The sequence below is a fragment of the Megalops cyprinoides genome, chromosome 11 (assembly GCF_013368585.1).
Source record: "Megalops cyprinoides isolate fMegCyp1 chromosome 11, fMegCyp1.pri, whole genome shotgun sequence".
Classification (NCBI taxonomy): domain Eukaryota; kingdom Metazoa; phylum Chordata; class Actinopteri; order Elopiformes; family Megalopidae; genus Megalops; species Megalops cyprinoides.
In genome coordinates this window covers 3,552,644-3,574,305 of record NC_050593.1, presented here as the reverse complement: position 1 = coordinate 3,574,305, position 21,662 = coordinate 3,552,644, and the positions used below count along the sequence as shown (strand labels likewise).

The window sequence follows — 21,662 nt, the reverse complement described above, 5'->3', positions numbered from 1 at the left end:
ACCAGACAACGAAAAAACACTTTTCTCGGCATCAGAGCCAGCATCTGCAGCAAAATCCCTGTTTGAAGGCATGGAAAAAAGGTCACACTTCATTACAAAGACACTAAAAGGCCCTCACAGTTTCAAAGCAGATGATAAGAACCTTCTAACCTATTAAGTGTGTATGAATGAATATTTTCCTAAGTAGCTCCAAAACAGATAGTGAGAGGGTGGCAAATGAGTTGCCCAGTTCCAGTTTCAGAGTGTGCAATTATTTAGACATCATTGTTTTTAAAAATGCACTTCTACCACTTTCAGGTTCATTTTGAAATGAAGCCTAGTTCTTGCACTGATAATTACAGTTCAGTTTAGTCACCTGAAAAACTGTGCATACCACAATCAAACTGACAGTGTTGCTACCTATTTACAACTTGATTATTATTTGGTTATTAATCTTTCCAGATAAGTCAGACTGAATAAGTAAAATCATATTCATTTAACATTTAAATGGAGAAATCCTACACAATCTCCAAATATTAAGCTACATATAGCACGTTCACTACAGGTCAGGTAGATGATGCAATGCTGCAAAAACATACACTGAAAAGGTAGTGTACTGTAAAAAAGATATTCAGAGTAACAACAAACCTTTTGCGTTAGCAGAGCCTGCACAACCTGATTGGCAACCTGCAACAGAAAAAAACACATTTCCCTTAACAGCTGGGAGAACTCTGAGTGCCACCTTAGAGTGCAACTCTTACAGGCAAAGAGCAATCTGCGCAGTTTGAAGACCTTCAATAACCAATTCTACATAAAAGGCCTCTTCTGAGGTGAAGGTGAGTGTGCGTGCGGATCACTAAAATGGCCTCTCTGATGCTTGGCTGGTGAAGCCTCATACCCCCCTACCACCACCACCACCACCACCACCTCCTTCCCACCGCACCTATTTAAACCAACCCAAGGGCCCTTGCTGACAAACACATTACAGGCCTTTGTCAATAGAATGGGACAATACATTACTTGTATGGGGGGGGAGTGGTGAGTGTGAGCTGGTTTCTAATGGGTGCAATGATAATAACTCCCCTTTCAAGACAGCAGAGAAGGCCAGAGGGCTGGGGAGGGAGGGCAACCACGCAGAACAGATTAGACTGCTGAGATCCTCATGGTGTTTAATTGTTTTCTGATCCACTATTGACAAAGTGTTGGCTCCTGTAAGGACAGCAGGCCCCGGTGACGAAGCTCTGCTGTGCACCAGGCTTTGGCAGCACTCCGCTGCGCAGATCCCACCACCCAACATAATTGACTTGGGATCAGGTAACAAAGCATTGATTAGTCATTTATACACTGTAAGCTTTCACTGGCCACAAACGGAGTGAGAAGGGGGCAGGGGAGTGTAAACGTGATATATATTTGTTTAATATTTGTTTAGCTCCAGGCATTAGCAGGCCTGTTTGTGCTCTGGTCATATTTTCTTCCCAAGGACTGCGATCAATGCAATTAAGCCCTTTGGAATTAAGCCCTTCTGGCTATCAGGTTCCGCCAACCACTATGTTTCTGGTAAGTGAGTGAGACCACATGTGTTACATTTGGGGTCATATTCTTCTACTGCCGTTACAGAGATGGGAATTTCATGAACTGTTGATGTTTTTGTAAAATAGTTTTTTAGGACACTAAAGACACTGCAGACACATGACTCCATTAATCAAAAAAAACAGGTGTGCCCATTTATATCCCATTATGTTATTTTGGTGAAGACCTTGACATATGGTTGTGTGTGTGTATTTGTGTGCGGGTATTCCCATTGGCTGCAAAAATGAAGGACTATTTTATATAAGGTAACTCTGCAACATGCATGAAACTTTGCGTGTTTCACAACTTTCGCATGACTTGTGAACCCTATTGCAGAAGCGTTTGAAAACACCTGCTGGGGAGTGATGCTTACCGCACTGTGCTACGGAGAGAAAGGCAGAAGGCCTCAAAAGGCTAGTGCGTGGCCCCCTCATGTGGGCACAGGAGTGTAAAACCCATCCACGTCAGACGCCAACCACGAGGCAGGGTCAGGATTTGTTTCTGTGAGAACTTAATGAAGCCTGGGCTATGTGCTATTTCACTGGTGTAAAATAGGTCTCTGGGTCTGAATGGAGCACCTCAAGTCCTGAGTTTGCAGGGCTAGGTAAGAGCCAACTGCATGCTCCACCCTGATGCGCAGTTACCCTGCACATGCACCAGCCCAGTAGGCCACTCCTTACATGCAGTGTTGCCTTCCATCTCCCTCTATGGCAATTAGCATCCAATTAACATCCATTCAGTTCCTGCTTTGTTCATTCTGTAGAATTAAAGATGACACTGCATTCACCAGCAAATAAGTGCCTCGCAGGAGGCTGTGCTGTGTGTTAGGGAAGTATGCGCTCTGCCAGGGCAACAGTACACGGGTTTGACTCTGCTGTTGGGCCCTTCAGCACAGCGCTTCATGCAAAAGGTGAAACTGCGAAACTCTAGCCATGTGAACGGGCCGCTGAACAACAGGATGGAAACATTAGCTTTGTGTGTGGGTGGCGGCCCTGAGTGAAGGCATCCAATCAAGAGGAGGGATAGCAGCATCCAACTCACCTCATCCAGACAGCGCTCATACTGTTCCCTCTGGCTCTCGTTCTCCATTGCCAGCGCCGAGTTCTCTGCCTGCGTCACAAGGCCCAGCATAACGGGGTTAATCAACCAATCAAAATCAATTCAATTCAATTCATTTTTATTCGTATAGCACTTTTTACAACACAAGTTGCAAGCACAAAGCAGCTTTACATTGTTCCCAGGCCTGAGACCCCCTGAGAGCAAGCCTAAATCAATCTTGCAATATTATAGTGAATATCATGGGATTGATTAGTTGATAGCTAGATAGATAGACAGATAGATAGATAGATGGATAGATAGATAGATAGATAGATTTATACTATAATAGCCTGATAGATCTATTACCAAATCATTCAATAGATAGCTTTAACTGAAGTTCTTTATGAAAAGTTTTTTTAAAACTGGCAGAATGCTTTTTACCCCAATGAAGAGGCAATGATAAAAGGTTTTTTTGACCCTGAGTCTCACATAATATAATTTATTCGTTAAAAAATAAGCTTTAAAAATAGACTTAAAAAATAGGCTTGAAAGGCTGTCAGTCAATGGCAGTGCTGAATCCTAACCACGTTCACAGACACAGTCTTCTTTACGTGTCTTTTTAACTTTTTACTTCACCTCCTGCAGACATCCACTGAAAATCGAGTGCTACAAACTCAACATTGAATTGCCTTTTAGTATTGGGCAAGAAAGGCCGTCCCTGTTCTCTGTGAAAGCTGAAACCAACCGGGCCCATTTGGTCTCAGGAGCTGAAGCTATCAATGGCCGCATCTGTAAAACTGCCTTTCAGTTGCAGCGAGGGAACTGGCCCACACTTGGTACCTGCAGAAACAGTGTCTGCAAGCAGAGTCAATCTGAGTCAGTGATTCAAAGAGCTAGGTAGCATTGCGCTCACCACAATGGATGATGCAATAAACCAAGCTGGAGAGAATGATATGTTTGCAAAAGCTCACAGCAGGAGAGAAAAGGCATTCTTATTAACCACACACTGTTGCTGTGGAGAACAGCCTTCAAAGTCTCATTAGGTTCAGAGTGTACACATACACCAAATATGGGATGTAAGAGTGTGTGGTGTGGGAAGGTTCTACTCGGTGCCTGTGTTTACAGTTATGAAAAGCACCATGACACATGCCATATTGAGAATTCAGTGAGCGGCATTGCTAAACACACAAACAGACAAGAATTTCTCATAAACCTGTCTTGTATAACATTGATCTCTTGAAACAAGATTAATGCTGATGGAAGGAGAAACACACATCAGTCTTGCATCTTTTCATGCTGTTTGTTGTTTAAACTGCAGTAGCCCTTGAATGTTAAGCACTTCTCCTAATCACAGCTAACTGGTTTAACATCACCTATCAAGCTCATGAAATTTTGTAAATGTTGTCTTTTGCACTAGATGGCTGGTATGACCATATGGTGTAATGCTGGTCTACTCTTCGCCCTGGTTATAAGTAATATAATTTACAGCATTATTAGGTATTTATATTCCATCTTATAAATACTATTTGCTAGTAGGAAGACAATGAAACATTTATGCAAAGTTGAATGGTGCCCAGCACTGGAAAACCAAACCACTTGGTTGCATCATATTTGCCAGTTCGTGGGTTAGGAGACCAATAAATGTGAGGTTATTTTTCCATGTCATGTTTGATTCCCAAGGAATCACAAGAAATGACAAGGGCACCACACACATAAATATCTGTCAGGAGGACATTCGTCAGGGTAAGCTGGAAATACCCTCTAATGAACACCTCATACCTCCCCAGGGTCTACCACCAAAGGTGATTTAATCAGCTACCCGGAGGGGGATTTACACTTATTACCAGCTTACTTTACATTACCCGTCTCCTTAGGTGTTAACTGTTTTTTTTTTAAAGAAGGACTGGATGCAATGGATGTAATTGCTGAAGTCGATTGGGTTATTTCTCGCTGCTCTGTCCATGTATAAAACATGGTATTTTTTATTTTGGCCTGCATTTGTCGCAGTCCCCTGGCACTCTCTTTGTGTGTAGCCTGCTCCCAGGGGCTTTCATGCAGCTCTCTGGTCCGGCATGGGCTCACAGCCTCTGGCTATGGGCACGTTTTGCCTGGGACTCCACACTTCCCTGGCTTCATTATAATTACACTCTGCTGGCTTGGTCTCACACAGGCACCACACTCAATCTGGGAGGATAAATCTGACTTGTATGTCTTTTCCTAGAACTATCTGATTGGTTAGAATTAGTGAGTCATTGATTGGACCTTGTAGCTCCACCCACTTAGGGGGTTCATGAAGCCTCATACTACTATCACTAATGAAAGTGCAAAGATGAGCTCAATTCAGGGGCTGTTGAGGGCCACACTAGGGGGAACAGTGGAACTGGAGATGAATGGAGATGATTGCTTCCATGTGCTACAAATGTCTACCGTGGTGGCAAAGAGTTACTGTGGACATTTAGCGGCTACGATGGGAAAGGTGAAGTTTGGGTCTGCAAAGGCCACGAGTCAACCTGCAACCATAGTGGCCAATTGGAATCTCTGAAAATGTCTTCCGTAAAGGCCAAGGAGATTCAAGTTATGAGGTTGAACTTTAAGGCATGGGCAGCTTGTTAGAAGGCGGATGGACATGAATATTTCCTTGTTACTGGCATGGTATTACTTCACCTTTAAGGGTAAGGCACATCGATTTACAGAGGCCCTCGTTTGTCAAGGCAAGCAAGGCGTATTAGCGCCTGCCAAAGCTTATTGTGACTCCCTCGGTCATTTCTCCTTTGACCTTTGCAGCAATCTGTCAGCCTTCGATTGAAACATGGATAACATAATTATATTCCAGCTTTGCTCATTATTCATTTTTAATCCCTTACAAATGAATTTCAATTTCAATATTTCATTTGTGGACCTGAAGTGCTGGTGAGAACCGGCCCACACTTTTAAAACAGATAACAAGATTGATTATTCACCAGAAAGAATTATCCTCAATTTCAGAGGACAAGGTTTGCGCAAGGGAACAGATATCCATTTGCAGATTCATTTAAAAGGAGTGTGAATTAAAAGCAAACCTCACACAGGCATCGGAATCTATGCATTTTGTTCTACCGGAATGTTTTGAGCTAAGAGTCTGGTTAATGGCTTTTAACAAGCCAAGAAACGACATGCATCAAAAACGATGAAGACATCAAACGTGTGACCTGAATAGTGGGGTTGGAGAGGCCTCAGTGAGGAAAGGATTGTTTCAAACTTAATTTACAGCACCATCCCTGCCAACAACATCATTAGAGATTTAATAAGCACAGAAGGCTGAAGTCCATTATTTCCAACAGCTAAATGAAATCCATTTTAATTTTGGGATAATCCTCTGGTGGTGGAAGGTTAGCATCGGCAGAACTAGATTATGATGCATCAAGCCGTGGATGAACACTCCGACACAGACCTTTATGGAGGCGCTCTGCCAGTAAATTACACCAATACCCACAGCTGAGGCTGCCTGCCCCACTGAGACAGAGAATGGGTGTGACAGAGACACTAAGGTGTGCTCGCCACAGTAGGAACCTCTCCTGACTGCCTGAAACACGCTTCTTATCCAACCTCTGCCTTCGACAAAATATTTATCTGTAACTTGTTTTGGGGAAAGGCAGCCTTATCAGATCTTTGGTATGCTTCTATTAAAATACCAGAGACCTTTTGATCACATCAAAGGCAGGTGCACTTGGTAGATAAACAAGAGACCTCATTTACTCTGAAATGTAAGACCTGCCAATCCTCTCATGCCTCAGGATGCGGCACTGATCAAAGTTCATATGACTCAAGTAAAGTGATCATTTTTGACCCACAAACAAACAATGTGGTCCTGAGAAATAGGTTACTTTGAATTAGTGCTTCTGCCTTGTATCAGGTCATTGGGGCAGAGGGCTTGAAGTTAGCAATTAGCAGCTGGGTCAGCACTTTGATCTCCTTCCAGACCTACTGCATCTATAAAGGAATCAAAAGCATCTCTCACAGGGCCATCATTATTACCGTGCTGATGTCATTGTTGCGCTAATGAGCAACCACATCGAGAGGCAAAGGCATGCTAGGAACACGTACATTTGCGGCAGAGTGCGTACGTGGGACCACACAATCAGGCCTCAACCCCCGTCAACATGGCCTTCAAACCAGTTGACCTTTGGTGCTCGATCCACAACCTTTTGATCCAGCCAACATCCAAGTTTTCAGGCCAGGCAAGCGTCTTTTAATTTTGTTTTGTTTTGTTCATTTGCTTGCAAGCAACTTTGGCCAAAAACAAAGAGACTTATTTTGGCAGATCATTAACGTTGTTGGGGCTGGAACCTGGTGAAGAGCTGGTCACCGGCAGGGTGGAGGTGCGATAGAGGGAGCCCGTGCTGCTCCTGTATGGGAGTTAATTAAGGCTCCGTTCGGGTGCCAGTCATCCCTAGGCTACGCCATAAGACTCTTCACTCTCCGATAAGGCTCTTCTCCGACACTCGTTGACATTTCATAAATCAGAGGCGGGGTGGGGGGGGGGGTGGCAAGGATATTTTTGAGTGCTTGTGCTGAGGTGTCACGGCACCTCCAGTGCTTTTTTGCTTTCAAATATCAACGGGTGGGTGAGCCTTCATTGTTCACTTCCTCCCTAAATGAGCTTCTACTTGGTCATACTCCGTCGCTGTCATTTCACACTGCATTCCTGCTCATTAGAGGGACAAAACAGGATATTCAAATGCATGTTAAGGGTTCCCCAACTGTGAATCTGCACTCATCTTGTTACTATAATAAGACTTGATCTCCATTTGCTGCCAGTCATTATACCAGTTTCTTCACAGAGATGGTAGCTTTCAAAAACAAAAGAGAAAAGCAACGCTAAGTTATAAAATTAGCCCATATTATAATATATGATAATGATAATAATGTTGACTTTAAATCTGTATAAAGTTTTAGTATGGCACGTCAACTACTCCATTGATACAGTTGTATTGAATTCTATATTGTTCTGTCGCTGTAAAAGTGAAAAATTTTTCATTAGTCTTCATCCTAGGAAGTGGCAGAAACAGCAGTGCCTTGCAAAATTAAGTTAGGATTCAGCTTTCCTGTGGTGCTTGAAGAATTACAAAAGGCAACTCGCAGCACTTTGAGGAAGTTTTATAAAGCAACATATAAAGTTTGACAACTAAATAACACAGCTCACCTGTTCATATGAGGAACCATGTAACTCGTCAAAATTTGAGGAACTACAAAAACTGCCTTGTCAAAGCTTGCAGAACAACATGAAGAATCATGCCTGACATAAATTTATTAACCGCTGTTAAAGGCGCCATTGCGTGTGTAGTTTAGAGGCCCTGGGCTCATCGTCTTCTCTCTCCCCCCAGCATTGGGCAGTAGCAGGATCCACCTGGCTTGAGAACAGAGGAAACCCCATATCCTCACTGATTCACAGTTGGGGAATCCTGGAGAGGGGTTGGGGTGCTGACATGGACCAAAACCTGGCAACTAGGGATGTAATGATACCAAAAACTCATGGTACGATAATACCACGATAAAAAGTCCACAATACAATATTTATCGCGATATTAAAAAACGAAGAAAAATTCTGACTAGAAAAAATGTCCTTTATTAAATAATAAATCAGTATTTTTTATTTGTATAAAATTTGTTTTTCCTTTTAACTTAAAGTTCTTCTGCTTTCCTTCTTAAATAAAATAAAATAAAGGTAGCCAGCCATGACCTAAGCATGTGCAAAAATTGGCATGAATTGTCTTTGGCAATGAATGATAGAACTATGTATGTACAATTCAGTGGTGGCTCCTGCCAAATCTCTTAGGGGGAGCAATTGTTGCGATAATGGCTTAGGTGACCCATTCAATGTGTAAATTAACAGCTAGCTAACTTGACATTGTCACATTGCAAACAAAGCGTTAGCTACTTCGCAGCCTGCTAGCCATGTTTTCCGCTCATACCAACTCCATGAAAATCCCTGGCTATATGATTCCCCTCCTCCCCCCTTTGTAGATTAGACTTGCTTGATGCTTAAATTTGGTCTGGGTGGTCCTAATTCTTTAGTTGCCAATTCATCCTGATTACTACGATGCCTGAACAGTATTTCTCTTAATGAGACGATAGAATTGCTCTGAGTTGCCCCAGCGATCCCTACACCAGGTTACGTATGACGAAAGCACGTTACTGCAAGCCCACCCGGAACCCATACAGATTGCATTGCAGTGCCTGCAGTTCGAAAACAATTGCCTTAACATGAGAGTCTATCAGAGTGATCTGGGCAATTTTCAACCAGACTGAAATCGCCCGAAAGGGGCAGTACTCCATGGAACATGACTTGACGCTGACTGGACCATGATATTCAGAGGCAGGACAAGCTGTCTAGAACAGTCACAGCTAGCATATCACTGTGGTAGAATGTGATAGAACAATTCCCTCCCTTTCCCACTTTGGTGGTGTGTCGCCTGACTGCCCTAAGGAACAAACTGCCACTGGTACAATTGCAAAACAAAAACAACACCATTTTAGAGAGATAGTAGAACGCAGCTATACTAGCGAAAGAACCATGTATTATCCTGGTAGATTTCGTCACAGTGCCATGACAGTATCGACACATTTTTTTTCATTGCGATATCGCGAAATTTGATATATTGTTACATCCCTACTGGCAACACCACAGGAAGACATCTGAGCATGCTGACTCCATTACTGGGGCTTCCTCCCAGGGGGTGACTATGCCAAGAGGGTGCAGCTGTAGGCCTGGGACAAAAGTCCTCTGGGCCACCATGCCAACCTAGATCCCCCAAGCTTGTTTCCATTGCCTCTCAGCCCAACATGGCATGTAGAAGTAGACTCATGCCTTCTCAACTCAAAAATGCTCTGATCTGCTACCGACCTTAACAAACAAACCTCCCCTGAATAGAAACCTGAACCTCTGAGAGCAGATTTCACCTTCTTTCCTACACCAGCCCTAGCTCATCAACATGCAGCTTTGAATGTACACCATGTTTTTAACATCAGGTGTTACTGTAGCATGTCTATATTTTACTGGTTCATTTACACTGAATGATGCCTTGTAGATCTGGGACCTGAATACAAGCGCAGAACATAAGCGGTTCCTTCCGTTTAAATGCTCCTAATATGAAGTGGGGGGAAAAAATGCTTGAGGTCAGAAATGATGTCCTGCCAGACTGTTTTTTTCTTGCAAGCGCCGTTCTGTGCTTGACACCTGGGTGAGACAGCTACGTCAGGAGGATGACCAATCACAGCCCTGACAATCCTCATGCCCTCCCCTTTCTTCACTAAGCAACTTTAGCAGCTGCAGGTACTTTCTGATCCCCGGGAGCCGACCCTGCTGTTCATTAGCTGCACACAGCTATCCGTATTTTTGGATTGTATCTGTTTGACAGGAGAGGAGAGGATGTTGGCATCCCTAAGTAATGTGGGCACAGTTTATACATAAACTCAAAGGCATTGATGTATTACCCATCTTCCTTCCCCATTGCTTTCCCAAAGCGAGCATTCATCACCGACGCAACAATATAGACTCTAAAGCGGCAGATAAGTTTTGATAAAGTCATCGAATATGTAGCGTTTGAGTAATGGTCTCTCACCTCTCGCTTCCCCCAGACGGGTCCGCGAGATTTACTCTCTGCAAGATAACGTAAGGCAACATGCAATTACCAGTACTTTGTTCTAATTATCCTTCAGGCGCCATTAGTGTCAGTGTAGTAGTTAATATCCCTGGGCATTTATGCAGATTGATTGTGGCGCTGTTGGCAGTAAAATTCTGTGTGGCTCATCAACAGAGTATGGACACGCCCTGCCTTAAGGTGCAACCACTTTTACTCACTGTCTGTTGGCTGAAATTCCCTTCCCACAATATACTCCTGGCTTTTCCTTTCTGAGTAGGCTTTGGTGGTGGGGACTCTACCGGCCTAATGTGTTTTCAAATGCAGTAGGCATACAAGGCCTAGGAGTACAAGGATTTTTATGGTTTTGTTTTTTTGTTTTTTTTTTTACGCCCTGGTCTTTGGATGTTACAGACCTTCTTGGTGTAATTGGTATTTGACTTCCCCTGGCCCTGGGTGTAATTACTTTGAAGCTCTTAATGGATTCAGTCAGAATTAAATATTGTTGGAGATCTGAGGAGTGCTGTCTGGCAGCCACAGCTGGAGAGAATCAGGAATAATGACTTGAGTGATTTAAGTGGGGACACTGGTGACTGTGTCCTGCAGACATTTGGAGATGGAAGGAGAAGCCTAAGACTCGCTCTCTAGGTGACGGGAAGAATTAAGTGGAGGCACCCCTCTGGATTACAATTGCTTTCCTCATGAAAGGATTCATGCTGGGGTTCGATAAACTGTGCTTGGGGGTGACGGCTCAGTAGCGGGTCAGTAGAGGAGGAGGAAAAAGAAACATGAAGAAAAGAAGATGGGGAGACAGAGAACGAGAAAGAGGAAGTGGAGAGAGCAGAACAGGAAGTGGAGGGAGAGGACGTAGGGGAAGAGGACATTGAAGAAGAGGAGAAGGAAGAGGAACAAAAAACAATAAAAGGCAATGGAAAACTCTACCAAACTTTTGCAGTTGTAACAGAATGGTTGCAAAATTAATATAAAATAAGATATATAGTTCCTTTTCTTGCCTCAGAGCCAGTCCTCAGAAACTGGCATCAATGTAACTGTCAAGGAACTCAATTTTTAAATTTTCAATCCAGTTGCCCCCTTTCATGATACACAGTCACGTACAGAAAGGTAGACGAAGACAATAGCAAAAGTACTTTGAGGAAGAAGTGAACAGAGCCAGAAGATAGTACAAAGAAAACGAGGGAGTGGAAACAGATGGAGAGGAAGAGAATGTGGCTAAAGAGGAAGAGGAAGGGTTGCTCTGTCACCTCCAGGGCCCGCAGCCTCTCCAGGAGGAGCTTGGTCTCTTTGTCTCTGTCCCCTTCGGCTCCGCTGCAGTCGTACTGTAGCTCTGCCTCACCCGCCTGGCCCACCTTGTCCGCCTTGCCCAGCTCACCCATCTCCCCGAGCAGGGGCCCGGGCCTCTCCAGGCTCTCTCGCTGTTTCCGCACCTCCTCCGACAGTTTATCCTGACAGAGAGAGAGAAAGAGAGAGAGAGGAGCAGAGTGTCAAAAACATCGCCTAATCCCTCACTGCGTCTCTCTGGTTTCGCCACCAGAGGAAATTACCTTGGGTGCCCACAGCACGTCTCGCAGTGCATCTCTCTTTCTCTTTACCAACATGCCGGCACTGACACTCGGAAGACGCAACGAGACGGGAGATAAGCATGGTGCCCAGACTCACGGAACTGTTCAAGACCAGCTGCCAGAGATCGTGCTCACAAACCATGCTCATCTAACTGGGCCTTCGAAATGCAGCGACTGGGGAGTCAGAACCACCTATGCTGACTTCCAAAACATTCAGATACCTTCCTACTGACCCCTGTTGGCACATGCATCCAATAATGCGGTGCCAGCGCTGTTTCCTTTTGGCTGATGTACATAAATCTGAAAGGGCACTCAGAGGGGATGAATTCAATCTTTAGTGGGGTCAGGCCCTCCTCCCCAATCTCCCCACCCCCCACCCAATCAAAGACTCATACAGAAACAAGATACTGTATATGTGGATTTAGATGCATATCAACTGAGAAATCTGGTAAGCACATGCCACAAAAATACAAAATCCTCACGAAACAAGGGAGGGAATTACAGTAAACATGTAAAAATATCAAGTAAAAAGATTCTAGAATTTACTGAGAGATTTACCATGTATCAGAAAGGTCTTTTGTACTGGCACTAAGGTAAACCATAACACAAACAAAGAGAGGGACAAATTCAAATCAGGACAAAGAAAGTAAAGAGCTGAGGTTGCTACAACTCAGGTCTGGAATTTTTTGGGTTTTTCCATACTCAATGTCTTGAATCAAGCTGAAGGTTTGATCATGCCTTGCGCAGGGAACAGGCAAATCAGGACATTTGCTGCAGAAATGTCAGGCACATCAACAGGCCTTGCTATGATAAGTGGTTTTGAAAGACTTTTCAGACTTTTTTTTGGGGGGGGGGGGGGGGTGCTTTTTATTGGTCCGCCCAAGTGCCTTTGGTGGCTCCCAGCTGATATATGGCTACACACCTTGCCACATTTTTCATTCAGTCCTCTAACCGACAGTTAATTGTCAAGTGTGATTACGCCTTTCGCTGTAAGAGGCCGTTTCGTCTTATGGCTAGCAGCAATGATGGATGGGCTCGGCTCCACACGACAGTATTTAATGCATTGAAAGTAGCCTCGCCCCTCGTAGAAATGCATTATATATTTTATCTCAAATTCGATATGGGGGAAAAAGAGAAACGTTTTGTTTCTTACTTATGGCCTGTTCACAACAGCCTGGGACATGTGGATGAAAAATAATAATCAAGTCTAAAACAGTGGAACGGTCTTTTTATTGTGTCCGTATGTTAACCTTGACAGCTCATGAAAATTTCATCAAGAAAATCTTTAATAAGTTTTCAAGTTATGAGTTGAAGTATGTTGTAAATTAGCACAAATTACAGTATGTTTTGTGGCATATTAGTCAATTAAATCATCTTTTTATGTGTCTGCCATTTAAAAAATAAAAAGGATATACTATATGCTATAAAGATATTTTTTTCTTTTCCATTTGCAGTTCTGGAAGTTGAAACGCGAACCACACTGAATCTCCTTGCACTAACTATGATGTGGCACTTGAGCTGTGTTAAGCCTGAACGTTCCTCCCATGATAAGGACACCCCCTAGGGGGCACGAGCATGCTCAGAGGTATTTATGAACCCTAATGTGTGTTTTGCTAATAGCTTTGGTCTGGATATAGCTGTCACCCTCTGAAGAGGTGTGTAGCACTCATACCTAACAATATGTACTTGCCCTTTGAGCCATAGTCACACAAACGCAATGGAGTGGTCACATCCTAAATCCCGTAATTGTGTAGTTTTGTCACATGTGTAGAGTTGAGTGGCAATCATACGCACATAGTATTATGCTTATATGTTTGAAAGTGTTTTGTAGTCGCATGTATCAAAGGGAGAAAGATGAAGCACACAAGTATGCAAAAGTGTGTAACAGTCATAAGTGATCAGTAGGTACACTTCTAGAGGTGTATAGTACATTGTAGATGTGTTTAGCATCTAGAAGCCATACCTAAACATCTGTCGTTGTCTGCAGTCATTTATGTAGAAGTCAGTCAAGCTTGGTTGTCTTCTATTTAGATGTGACTTGTAGTCATGTTTAAAAGTAAATAGCATTGAGGTGTGGTAGTCAGCGGTGTAGATGTCTGTGGCTCCCATGAGTGAACAGCAGTCATGCTTGTATAGCCGTCTTCCCATGACTAGAGATCATGTGTGAAGGTATTTCTAGTCATAGCACACACAGCTGTGCTGGTTGTTGTGAATTGGTGAGGTCACTCCCTGGGCCCGGCAACGCCCAGATTCTAACCCCGCCTTTAATAATCCCCTTGGGCTGATTGACAGCCAGGCGGTATTCTTTTTAAAACCATCATTTAAATAATCACACCTCGCAGACACCGTAAATCTCCTCTCACATTTCCAAGCCACGTCCTGGCATGACACTAACAGCCCCGGTGGGGCCCAGGGGCCCTCTTAAAAGCCCCTGTGATATTTCGGCTAATTAAATATGCATTAGGACTTCAGAGGCTAATTTGCATGTGTAATGCAACATCGCCCCATTGTTCATTGTAGCGAGCAATATTTTTTTGTCTCCTCAATGCCCCTTATTTGCATCTTCTGACAGCAGTACAGTGGATTGAGGGATCGATCGTTAGGGGTATCAGTGGACACAAAAAAGGCACAGTGCATTATGGGATGAAACCGAGGGCCTGCTCATCTCGCAGCAAGATGGTCATAGGACACCATGACCACAAATCAATTAGGTAAAGCACTCCGCCCGGCGAATTTTATCCATCTCAATTACTTTCAAACAAACAATTAGCGGAAGAAGTCCCGAGAAAGCAGACGTCCTCCTCGATTAGGACGGCACAATGCTGTTTAACATGCAGGGCCGCTCTCACGTTCTGTCAGCCTTTTCAGGACCACAGTACCCAGCACAGCCGTGCACATCTACTTAACACACAACTTCAACAAAAACTTACCTAAGGTTTTTCTTTTCGCTGTACTGTTTTTCATACATACATACACATTTCATACAGTGGGGTGCATTCCCGTTGAAACAGGGCTCTATTTATGTCCTACTTATTAGTAGCTTAGATGTGAATTTCCTGTTATTTAAAGAGCTGCACAGACATCATATATATTAGTGTCTTTGCAAGTGCACAAAAAATGTGTCCATGGTGACTGCAAGCTGTGCAATACTGTCTGTGTCTGCAAATTGGAACATGGCCCCAGTACGTTTTTATTCAATTCGACAAATACTATATATAACAAGGCAGCAATATAGCACTGAAATTAAGAACTTTTTTAAAAGAGAGACAAATCAACAGATTCAACAAAACAGCCTTATAATGGTACATAACATGAACAAATATACAGAGGCAGTTTGGATATCTGATTCTGTTATTGATGTTATTAATAATGTTATGATTGTTATATAATGGTGTTCTTCTGGCTTTGTGCTATTGTTACTCCCATGTAAGTTTTCAGGACATCCACAAAAAACTTTGTGTCTCGGACCGTGACCATGACAGCCATACTGGTTGCCATGACAGTTCTATGAACAGCAACCTCATGCATCACCAAATAAGGACAAAGGCATCGATGAGCTTATATATGATAACGACAAACTTTAAAATCACTTTTCAGGTCATTCAGGTCCCAGAATTTTACAAAAGCATTTTATCTCCAATGGTAGACTGCCATTAGGGTTTATTTCAAGACTTGACAGACACCTTACACTGTGAAGGCTACTGTGTTTTAGGCAAGTTTTGGAGCACCCCCTCCAAAAAACAAACACATGAACATGAACACATGAACACACACACACACACACACACAATACACACATATACACACACAATACACACACACACAATACACACATACACATAGATACACAGACACACACACAGACAGACAGACAGATAAGAAAGCAAGAAATTGTAAGTCTAACGAAGTTTTAGGCTCTGTACAGTATGAATGACAGCATGGGGAGGGGGTTCCCATACCTTGTAGGCCTTCATGAGGTCCACAGTGTCCACTGCAGTGTGCTCTAGCGCCCCCTGGCTCTGGAGTAGCGTACGCACCGTCTCTTCCATCCTGTGGGGAGAGGAACCAATCAGAACAGCTGCAAGCGAGGCGCTATTATTACACACAATCCAATTCACCCATTCTTAGGTTGGTTGCTGCTGGCCACATGACACAGAAATACCATCACATGGGACAACCTGTGGATAACTATGGGTTACATTCTTTTTGGAGAGGGGGCTCTCTCTGTCTCAAAGACAGCTGAGCCTGCATTGGATCTGATGTCATTTTCAAAGGCTGTGGGTACAGCAAATAGTTTTCATGAGTTAATTTTCGACAGATGGCAGCACTGACTGGGCAGGCCTTGTAGGTGAAAGAGGGATCCCTGTGATTCTCCTCCTCTTTGTCCCGCTACGTCCATGCAATGCAAGCACAGGGGCCTGCAGTGACTGCACTGCGACCGCGCCGTGAATCCGGCATGGATCCGCTGAGCTTCAGAGTGCCACTGATCACAGCGGTGACGCTCCCGAGGCATTCTGAAGGGGTCCGAGCCCAATGGCATCGGTGAACACTGGCCCTGGCATCAGTAAAGGAGAGCTTGGCTAGTCTCATCTCCGACTCAGCAAAAAGGCGACCATGCGCTCTCGTTTAACACAATGAGATAAAGCTGTCACTGCTTTCACCCAGGCTTAGAGATGAGACAGCACTTTCAAACATGAGATTAAAGCCCAGCATTACTGCATTAAGGTGAGCCGCTTGTGTCCATTCAAAATTTGAGCGGCGTGGCACGTGACTGTTGTGGACACTTGCCATGGGGAGCGGTGACTGCGGCACTGGGAACCTTTCCGAGATATTTTCATTAATTTCCATATTTTCCTTATTTATTTTACTGTTCATTCCCTTTCAGAGCAGAGGGATGCAAAGGAGTTGTGTGTGTGTGTCTGTCGGGGGTGGAGGGTTTGCAGTGTGATGCCCAGTGACATTTAGGAGGTTATTTATTCCCATTTGTGATCTTCCACACAACATGGAATAGGGGTCTGGGGTTGGCGGGGCCGGATGGAGCTGCTGGATCGGATCGGCAGAGCCGGCCCAAACCACACACAGCCTGAACGTCACAGACTCTGACCTGGTCAGTGTAGCAGACTGTAAGGATGACCCGCTTCATATCAGGGCTGATTATTAGAATGGTTGAATACTCAATTACTCCACAATTGAGATAATTTTTCAATCTTAACAAGAAAAAGGAAGAAAACTCCAGAGTTTTATCAATTCTCATCAATATTTATGATGGAGGGCCCAAAAGCCCTGCATAACAAAACGGGCAATTCATTGACATTTTTAATTTTTGTCAGTGAAAAAAGTGTCAGTGAATGCAGATTTCTTTGCAGTGAGTCATTATTTACATAGAAGGAATGGGAGTTTCAGCCAGTGCTCAGGGTAAAAAGTGGTGACTATCTAATTGTTCAATCTCCGAGCCTGAGAATATGTGAATATCAAAAAATATAATTGTACATCCATACCTGATATGACTGCATCCTCACAAGGCTTTCTGCATGGATCTAAATAGCCACTAACTCAGCGTATGCTTGATATGCCTAGCCAAACACTTTCCCCACGGTTGGTTTTCAAGAACATATTGACCTTTTTATAGAGAGCATTCAATTACTGTCAAGACATCAGATTTAGTGAATGTATTAAATGATAACTGTAAGGTGAACTACTGATAACAGTTTAGAGGACAGCACTGGGTAAGTCTTGTGACAGATCCTGAGACAGGTGGAGAAAGCAGGTCCGTGGCTAAGCAAAGGGAGGTAAAATCAACCGGCTTCAACAGTGAGTGAAACTCACTGAGCTGAGAAAAGCCACAGGCCAGACATGCCATGCCCTCCAACACACACTGCTGTGCTGACACGACCCCCACCAACCTTGTGACCCTGTGGCACTTAGCTGAGCTCTCTCACTCTTTGATCTCCCAAGCTGCTCCCTGATGTTCAGGACCCTTTAAGGTGATGTTTGTGTGTGTGCGAGTGGGCGTGTGTCAAAGGGTGTGTATGTGTGTGTTGTGTATGTGTGAGTGGAGAGGTGTGTCTATGTATGTGTGTGCGCACGCGTGTGTGCGTGTGGAGACGGGGGACCTCATTATGATGTAAATGTACCTGAACCATGACAGCAAGCTACCTCACTGCGACACGGCATGATTCAGCGCCCCCAGAGCACCCCGGGGGACGGCCTCCACTCCCCCTCCAGGTGGTATGACGCATCCCTCTGACGGCCAAAAACACGCTGGGTGATTAAAGTGCCTCCAGGGAGGCATCTGGGCACCGACCGTACAGACAGATTTCAACGCCTGTTGACTCCTGGAAGGCGCGTAAAGCCGTGGCGGTGATCTCTGCATGTTGATACGCTATGGGAAACGGGGCCAGATGGAGGATATTAGCCCCGCATTGTGTATAGTACATCTCTGTCTGCTTCATAGTAGCCAGGTCAGCATCGTCTGGCCAACCCACCTCACTCACATCTACAAAACTGTGTGCTCTGTAAACAATGTTTACTGCAGTACACAAACAGGGAGGCAGGCAAAGTGAGGAGGGATGAGTAAACATGAGTCTGTGCAAATGCAGATTTAAGGCAAGCAGTATCCACAGTTGTCTAGTAGATCCTGCCTTGCCATCGGCAAGCTCAGCGTTAATGTTCCAATGTGCTCATTTGGGAATTTAGAGGGAAGATCAACAGTTTTGAGTTCCTCTCACCATGTGAACAGAAACATAGTGGAAAAGCAGGAGGTATCTCGAAAACTGTGCAGGTGGGGAAATAATAGAAGGGATCGCGGCTGCATGTTAGCGCTCCAAATCACGTGCCAGATTTGGTGTTAGGTGTGTGATGAGTCAGCTTATGTCTCAATTAAGCAGGCATTTGGCAAATTGAGCCCCCCCACCAATGATCCATGGAGGCCTGGCCTGAGTTGGGCCCCTTCCAAGGGATCAGATCGAGAGGGCTTAACTTGACCGAAACAGGTCAACTTGTCACCACAATATATCCCATAATTACATGACTTCAGCCACCCTGTAGGCTAGGCTGGTCAGCACTGACCGTGGCTCTAAGGCTGCTATTTAAAAGGCAACCATAAATATGGTCAGTACTTGACCTTCCAGTTATCATTAAACATACATTACTCATCAGAGATGAATAATTACACATTATATGTGTATTCCTAGGGCCTCCAACCAAATACTTTTCCTGGGTTTTAAATTCTCATAGGATTTCCCCAATGTGCATGTTGAAACCTATGAAATTAAATCACTGATACTCAGTGCCCCTGGCTTCAAGCTCTATATGAATTTATCAGGGAAAATTGCACACAGGGGTATGAGCACAGACAGATACGATGCTCAATCACTTCTCTGTCATGTGTGTGAAACATGCCAGGGCAAATCTGTGAAGAGGCGTTTTCATTTGCGAATTGGTGCCATCTTTAAAAGCCCTGAATTTTCAATTAATTCCCCACCACATTTCTAGCGTGATTTATGTAGTGGAACATTGCAAATAGGAGTGCCATGGATAATTAGCCCCAAATAATCGCATTTTGATGGTGCAGTGATTCTAAATTCTAGCAAATTTCTGAAGCTATTTACTAAAGGAATTACTGAGGAGTGAGAGGGAAGTTGTTCTGAGTGCATAATACAATTCCACATTTTTGCGGTAATATTTAATCAAATGCCATATCAAATTCTTACCAAGATTATAAAGTAAATATTTACTCCAATGTGCGCTGCACATACAGATGTTACCGAGGTTCCAAGAGCATCTTTAATAAGATAGTCCTGCTGATAAAACACGGCATTTTGCTCTGTGGTTTGGTCTTTTATACCTGTTTTTCGTACATCAGCTATGTATCAAACTATGATTCACTACTACTGTACATACTGCTCAATACCAATAACTGTGTGTGTGTGTGTAGCTTTGAAGGACATTCAAAGATATTATCTGATTAATCTACCTTCTTCACTGACATGTACCAATGAGGGTTTAGAACAAAACAGCAAGACCGAGAAGCATAAGCGTTGGAGAACAGTTTAAGTCATCTGAGAGCTTTGTCTTGTATTTATAAAATACTGAACCTTTCACAAAAATGAACAGAAGTGTGTAGCATTGTGTTTTGTAAATACTGGTTGGTGTAGAATCCGAATGGCTTCAGAGGCTTCAATGTCCTGATACCATGCATCCAGACCGCAGACAACTTTGCATTTTAGCAGCATCTGCCAGCAGACAGGAAACGTAATTATGCCACCAGTCCATTCCAGCCGCAGGTAAAAGGAACAAGCGTGTTCGGACAGAGTTAACCCATCACCCACCGCACATCGAGCTTGTTATGTGCACTTTGATGTGGGGGCTGAGTGAGCAGAGGCCTTCCGCTGTCTAGTGATTTAAAAGGGGTGCCTGTGACGGATCGGCCTTAAAAGTGCCGGAACAGGCCCCCCGGAAAGCCCAAATCTGCCCGCGGTGATCGGCCCTTGCCCCGTCTGTTAAACCCCCACATTACTTATTCCTTTCAAGCATCAGGCTTTCTGACCAACACATTTCTTCACGTCCTGTCATTAAACCTGCCCGGACTTTCCACACAGCCTGAAATTAATTTTTATTACCTGTCAGAGGAAATGAACCAGCTCTGTCCACTTCAATGGATTGATTGGCACAGCTAAAAACTACTAATGAAGCTGTTCAAAAAAAACAAAGCCACAACCCGGAACACGTCACTGCTTGAATTTCTCCTCATGAATCATTTATCTTTTCTGGGTTTGCTTGCGATGTGTAATTGGTCGCCTATTCTGCTAAAAGCCACCACGTTTTTTAACATATTAATGTGACGTATTAACAACATACCCAACGAGATATGGGTGGCAGCGCTCATTGTGGTCAAACTGAATCATCTTCACACATATTAAAAGCAGCCACTCACCTCGAGCTGGACGGCTGTCCATTTCTAACCAGGCTGCTCTGTTTAAACAGCACCATGATCCTGGCACACACATTCGTCAGATCCATGAGTTAGCGTCCACGTTCTGGGGGGTACATCCCAGGCTGGGCCCACCTGCGGGGCCCGCAGTCTGAAACAGGCTGGGTCGGGAATGAGGTCAGCCTGGGGGGTTCTGGGACCAGCGTAAGGCATGTTCCAGCCCTCAGTCCAGTGTGGAATTAGGCACGTCCCACTCGGCGCATCTGGGTTTCTCCTAGATGGCCTCTCGGTCATCTGCCACCTGCTTATCCACGACTGTCCCTCTGGCCAGAGCCTGGCAGGACAGGATACACATCTAAAAAAAGCCACCCCCCTGTCGCCGCCCATATGTCCCATGGTTAAACCCTTCAGCTAGAGGACGGACCCTGCTGTGAGGGGATCGGGATGGGGATGAGGATGGGGATACCCACCCCCACCTCCCCACTCCTAAGAACAAATTCTCTGTGTTCCAGGATAACCGTTTTACGCAGCAGCAGCCAAAGTATCAGTTCAAAAAGCACTTGAATTTTCTAGAACAAAGCAACTTGACTACCTGCATATTTGGATATTTATTCTGGCTACTTCAGGTTTTTCTGTACATATCATTAGAGGGGATGGGTGTACCATCTCAGCTTGGGGAGCAACATATACGAGACATTTTACTTTTGCAAGTTTGTACACTTTTCCATCATTCGATGACTCAATCTGTAATCATGGAGAAGACGATTTGGCTGATTCTCACATCTGCCCCCATGGCACGTAAGTCTCGCACGCCCACGCACTGCGACTTGCTACACTACGACAGACAAGGCTGCTCTATCAGAGAGCTCCACTCCCAATTATTTCAAGCCTACAGCATCATGACAGAAAACTTTCCAAACCTGCACGCCATCCTGTACTTCCCCC

At 44.3% G+C, this 21,662-nt stretch overlaps 1 protein-coding gene across 1 annotated transcript in view; it reads right to left on the bottom strand.

The window, feature by feature from the left end:
- Positions 1-21,662, bottom strand: part of LOC118785797 (nck-associated protein 5-like) — a 191,486-nt gene that overhangs the window by 55,183 nt on the left and 114,641 nt on the right. The window contains exons 5-8 of the mRNA XM_036540733.1: positions 15,745-15,835; positions 11,468-11,668; positions 2,590-2,658; positions 628-666 (exon numbers count right to left, since the gene is read on the bottom strand). Of these exons, the coding sequence (XP_036396626.1) occupies positions 628-666; positions 2,590-2,658; positions 11,468-11,668; positions 15,745-15,835 (400 nt within the window). The remainder of the gene's footprint in view (positions 1-627; positions 667-2,589; positions 2,659-11,467; positions 11,669-15,744; positions 15,836-21,662) is intronic.